At 35.6% G+C, this 5,196-nt stretch overlaps 1 protein-coding gene across 4 annotated transcripts in view; it reads right to left on the bottom strand.

Annotated features, from left to right (window-relative positions):
• Positions 1-3,035: 3,035 nt before the first annotated feature.
• LOC117381876 (guanine nucleotide exchange factor DBS-like) overlaps positions 3,036-5,196 on the bottom strand; it is a 66,830-nt gene continuing 64,669 nt past the window's right edge. For 3 of the 4 annotated variants that reach the window (XM_055227778.1, XM_055227782.1, XM_055227787.1), the window contains one exon: positions 3,036-4,905. In XM_055227778.1, the coding sequence (XP_055083753.1) occupies positions 4,826-4,905 (80 nt within the window). In that variant the 3' untranslated portion in view covers positions 3,036-4,825. The remainder of the gene's footprint in view (positions 4,906-5,196) is intronic. The other variant, XM_055227776.1, reaches the window with a different exon arrangement.

Genomic DNA, 5,196 nt, shown 5'->3' with positions numbered 1-5,196 from the left:
ACATCCGGGAGTAGTTTGGACAATAAAAGCGCGCAGACAGAAACTGTAACGACAAAAATACTGAAGTAAAATGACAAACTATAACTTGAGACACAACTTAGGCTCACAATGATACTGCTGATAAAGTTATTGGCTTATAACACAAAAACTTGCAGTTAAATTCCATCTTCAACCAATTTGGACTGAATCAGTGTCTAAACCAGGGACTGAACAAGGCACTTAACCAGTACTGAATCAGGTCTCAGTCAGAATTAAATGAGTCTGAATAAGGACTAAAACAGAACTAAATCTGGATTTGTCTGACAGTGGCACAGCTGGTATTGTTATTTCCTCATAACAAAAAGGTTTACGGTTCAATTTCAACTTCAACCAATTAGGAATTACTGCTTTTGTCAACTAGCAAGACATTTCACCCACCCTGCTACAAGTGTGAAAATATAATTATGTTTTTATGGCTGTTGGTGGTCAGAGAGGCGCAGACTAGCAGTCATATTTGCGTCAGACAAATGATATAGTAGAGGTTCTATTTAGACAAACCAAGACACTTTTCTCTCTGCAAATGATTTAAAGATAGTTTATAATCAAATCAAAACAAAACACAAATTTGCAAAGGCCCTAATAATAATAATAATAATAATAATAATAATAATAATAATAATAATAATAATAATAATAATAATAATAATAATAATAATAATTATTATTATTATTATTATTATTAATAATAATAATAATAATAAAACTATATTACTCTAATAAAAGCTGATACATCCATAAATATTTTTATCATGACATAATTAAAAAATATATAATTTCTGCATTAACACCTTTTTTAATTCTTTTAAAATGTCCCCAAATTGAATATTAAAGCACTATTTTTATGTTCATTGATATTTCAGTCTTATTGTGAAAGCGGTAATCCTTGTGCTTTCCTGTTTTATTGTGTTTCTGCCGCTCGTTTCCGGTGCGTGGTGACGTTGTGCACTTGACGCCAGTATCTTTCCACTCACGCGCTCTGACGCTGCTTTTGTCGCACTTTTCACGCGCTTTTCGCTTCATTTCACAACATTTACGCAGCGTCACGTGTCCGCGCGGTCACGGGGCGAGTTTTAAAGAACAAAACACGAAATAAAATCAAAAATATTCACAAAAGTACCTCTAGAGTGAAGTCAAATAGAAGGTAAAGGGAGGGCGCTCATTGGAGGATGCAGATCACGTGCGAACAACAGCCGCGGACCATAATAAATTAATACATCATTTTATGACAGTTTATTACGGCCATTATGAGTTTCCCCTCATAATTTTAAGTTTATTGATACCATAAATGTTGATTCTACAGTTGTGTCTAAAATATAAGATAAAGATGAATTATTTCCAGTGAGTGAGTTCTGCCGTGATGCTGATGCTGGCCTGAATAACTTTCCTAGCTCAGTATTGTAATATAGTTTGAGGTTTTAAGTACTTCATTTTACTTTATTAAGTACATTTGGTAAGTAGGCTACTTTTACAATGTTGGCAATGGCAATACTGTTAAGTATGATCATGTCTAGGCTGTTGGATGTTTTAAAGATACACTATGTAACATTTCTGGTGCAGGGTCCACCATCTACTCATCTTCATGGAGATGTTATTGCTTTGCCTAAAACAGGGGTGTTCATTATGTCGATCGCGATCTACCAGTCGATCGCGAAGGCATTTTGGGTAGATCACGTCCCATCATCCATCCAGTCACATGACTAATATACAGGACAACCAGTCAGATTACACCTGACTCTAGGTCACATCATGGGCGCTGCACACGCATAAACAAGCGCGAGTTAGCTTAACCCTATAGCGTCGGATCCTATCGTCGCCGATAGAGCGGGTTGCGGACTCTCCAGCAGCGAAACTCCGCGCCCAGTCGTGCTCTCATGTAAATCAAACGGCGTCTCAAAGCGGAGACATGAGGCTATCTAAATATTTTACCGTCATTACGGTAATCTGCCTCTGTTGTCCCTCGAAGGTGATGAATGAGAGCGCGGTGCTGCGGGGATTTTCCCAGTCATTCGATGCGTAAAAGAAAAAATACGGATGGATGAGTAAAATAGAAGTAGTTGTGTGAAAAAATGCAGTAAATTCTGATACTTCGTTTAACATGATTTTTATGGCTATTAAAAAAAAAAAAAAGACAAAACCGTAATCAACATGATTAGCTCTGTTATCGCTTTCAAACGAAAAATGCAATTTTACTCCTGGCTGGTTGTCAGAAGCTACTGCCCGAACTATGCATCCCTCACTGATTCCATTCAGTGCAAGTCAGAGCAGTAATCATCATTCAAGTAATTATGAACATGTAAGAAGTTCAATTGTGTTGTGCAGTATTATCTCATGACATTGTGCAAGGTACATCAAAATGCACTGTACATGTAAGAATTCATAATACATTTACAAATAAATATATGTTTAACATTTTTGTATTAGGTGGTAGATCTTTCAGACACGATCATTTTAAAAGTAGCTCACATACTTAAAAAGTCTGAGCACCCCTGGCCTAGAATGTTTCACAGTGTGGCATTAACTCCTCTAAATTACACCTGTGCTCGAAAATACCGTGAAAATCAAGCATTCTGGTGAGAGCGAGGTCACCTCTCCGCAGATGTAATCTGTAACTTGGCTTGCTAGTGTTACCTGTTTTGAGTTTAAAGCAGATTTATTCTGCAAAATCGACTGTTGTGTCCCCTCACCATTTACACTCTCAAAGTATTTAGAGTGATTCGTCAATCGCTAATTTTCAAGATGCCATTTTGTTGATAACCTCCGTTTTCACCTCGGCCTACACCCACGGTGACGTACTTACTTTGTTCTCCAATTTTTTATTCTTAATTGATGATACACGTAGGATTCAGCAGCGTCATGTAAGTCAGGAGTATAGCTGGACCCTCAGATCTGGTTATGATCCTGGTCAGGAGTACTTAACTACTGTGTAAGTGTTGGGCCTGGGAATCGAACCCACAACCTTAATCCCACCCACTAATCTTCAGAAATCAGCCATTTTTAAGGAAACCATTTCAACTTTATTAAAGCTGTGTCTTGTTTTACATACATTAGAATTACATATTTACAAATGTACAGATAATTCTTTTATCACACAAATATGAAAATAAGACATGTTCGCTGCAATGTGCTGCATAAAAAACAACCAGAAAAGTTCAGCTTGTGTCCACGACATCATGACACGTATTTGACAATCAAAAAAGAGCAATTTAAAGTAGACACACAGACAGGACATGATTTTTGACATGCATTTGAAAACCACAGTGAGGTATCAGTGTAACAGTTCCAACTTCACAATTTGAGATGTGGAAATTTCAGCATCAACAAACTTTTTTTTTGCAAAGATATTGTCCAGTGTTTTGTTTTAAAAACATACAGAACTATTAAAAAAAACAAAAACAAAACATAAGTCAGCATAATATGACAATAGTTGAAGATTTGGGGCAGAATGTGACTTTTTTTTGAGAGAAATTTGGGTGGAATCTTGGGAGAATTTTTTTTTTTACTGTAAAAATAGATTTCATTTACTAGATTTTCTGTTGGTAATATTTAAAATTTGGAAAATAGAATTATAAAATCTAAATTTGATCTTAAAAATGTAAATTCTAACCCCAGATTTATTTTATAGCCATTTAAAGCAAGACAAACATGGTAACAAACAGTATTTGTTAGTGGAAGCTGGTTTCTACCTATCCATGGATTTCAGAATAATGAAATAATAGGACCTTTGTCATAGCAACGCCAATTTAAAACAAAATCATTAATCTTCTGAAAGGTGAAAAGTCCTCAAAATGTCACCTATAACAACAGGAAGCTGAAACCCCGTGATTCAATTTCAAATATATTTTTACATAAACTCAAAAATAAATATATCATTTATGACATTTAAGACAAGGCTTTTTGACTGAATTAGGCGAAAACAACTTAAACTGTAAACAGTTTCAGAATTACAATGCATTCACCCTATAATTACAATTCATGATAAAATAAATACATTTTCATTTTATTTTCAGTGCAAATTTGGATTAAGAGTCATATTTAAGTTCATCCAGAGGCAGAGACCAGCTTCAAAATAAACCAGGACATTTGAACAGAAACAGTGAAACGTGTCATGGTCCAGGTCCAGTTTTGAAACACGTTTAGTTTCTATTGCAGTGTTATTCATTATTAATATGTGCTGTGAATGAGCTGTGCAGTTTGGAGAATGAGACAGGAGCGTAAACCAGGACTGAACCAGGATTGAGCCAGGACTAAACGAAGGGCTAAATGAAGGACTAAACCAGGGACTATAACCAGAAACTAAACTAGGAATAAACCAGGACTAAACACAGTCTAAACAAGACTCAATCAAGACTAAATTCTAGACTGAATCATGAAAAAAAAACAGGGTCTAAACCAGGACTAAACTGAGGACTAAACCAGGACTAAAGCACAACCTAAGCTCAGTCTCAATCAGGACCAAACCAGGTCTAAACCAGGGACTAAACCAGGTCTAAACCAAGTCTTAATCTGCTCCTGTCTGCTCCTCCGTAGTATTTCACATCACAGTGCATTTGTGGTGTTCAACATTATTTTCACACAAGAATACATTCATTTTCTCTCCAGTTTTTTATATTAATGCTACATATACATCAGGAACCAACAGAAACAGGGTCACAACTTGACTTTTAATATTGTAAATGTATTTTTTTAAGTTGTTAAGCTTAATATTCTTAACAATTTTAAATATTCTAGATTTTGTTTTTCTAGTTTGATGTTGGATTAGCCTGGTGTTAAACATTTAAATTAAGCTTTATGGTTTGATGTCAGAGTAACTGGTGTAGGTCTCACTGCAGCTGGAGGAAGTGCTGAGGTTCCCTGAGACACTGCCATCTGCAGGACACAAGAGGAAAGACACAGTAAAGACAATGGTTATGGCATTAAACATTCCTTAGTTAGAGTGAAATTAACTAAAATCATGTCTTAAACTATTTTCTCCTGAACCAAGACTAAACCAGGACTAAACCAAGGACTAAACAATGTTTAAACAAGGTCTAAACCAAGAGGAATATACAAAGACAAAATTTGAACCAGGAACAAAACCAAATCTAAAACAGGATTAAATAAAGTCTTAACTAGAATGACCCTGGGATTAAACCTACTCTAAACCCGGCCTAAACCTAA

The sequence above is a fragment of the Periophthalmus magnuspinnatus genome, chromosome 2 (assembly GCF_009829125.3).
Source record: "Periophthalmus magnuspinnatus isolate fPerMag1 chromosome 2, fPerMag1.2.pri, whole genome shotgun sequence".
NCBI lineage: Eukaryota > Metazoa > Chordata > Actinopteri > Gobiiformes > Gobiidae > Periophthalmus > Periophthalmus magnuspinnatus.
The sequence above is the reverse complement of the archived record's forward strand: the minus strand, read 5'-3'. Positions and strand labels throughout refer to the sequence as shown.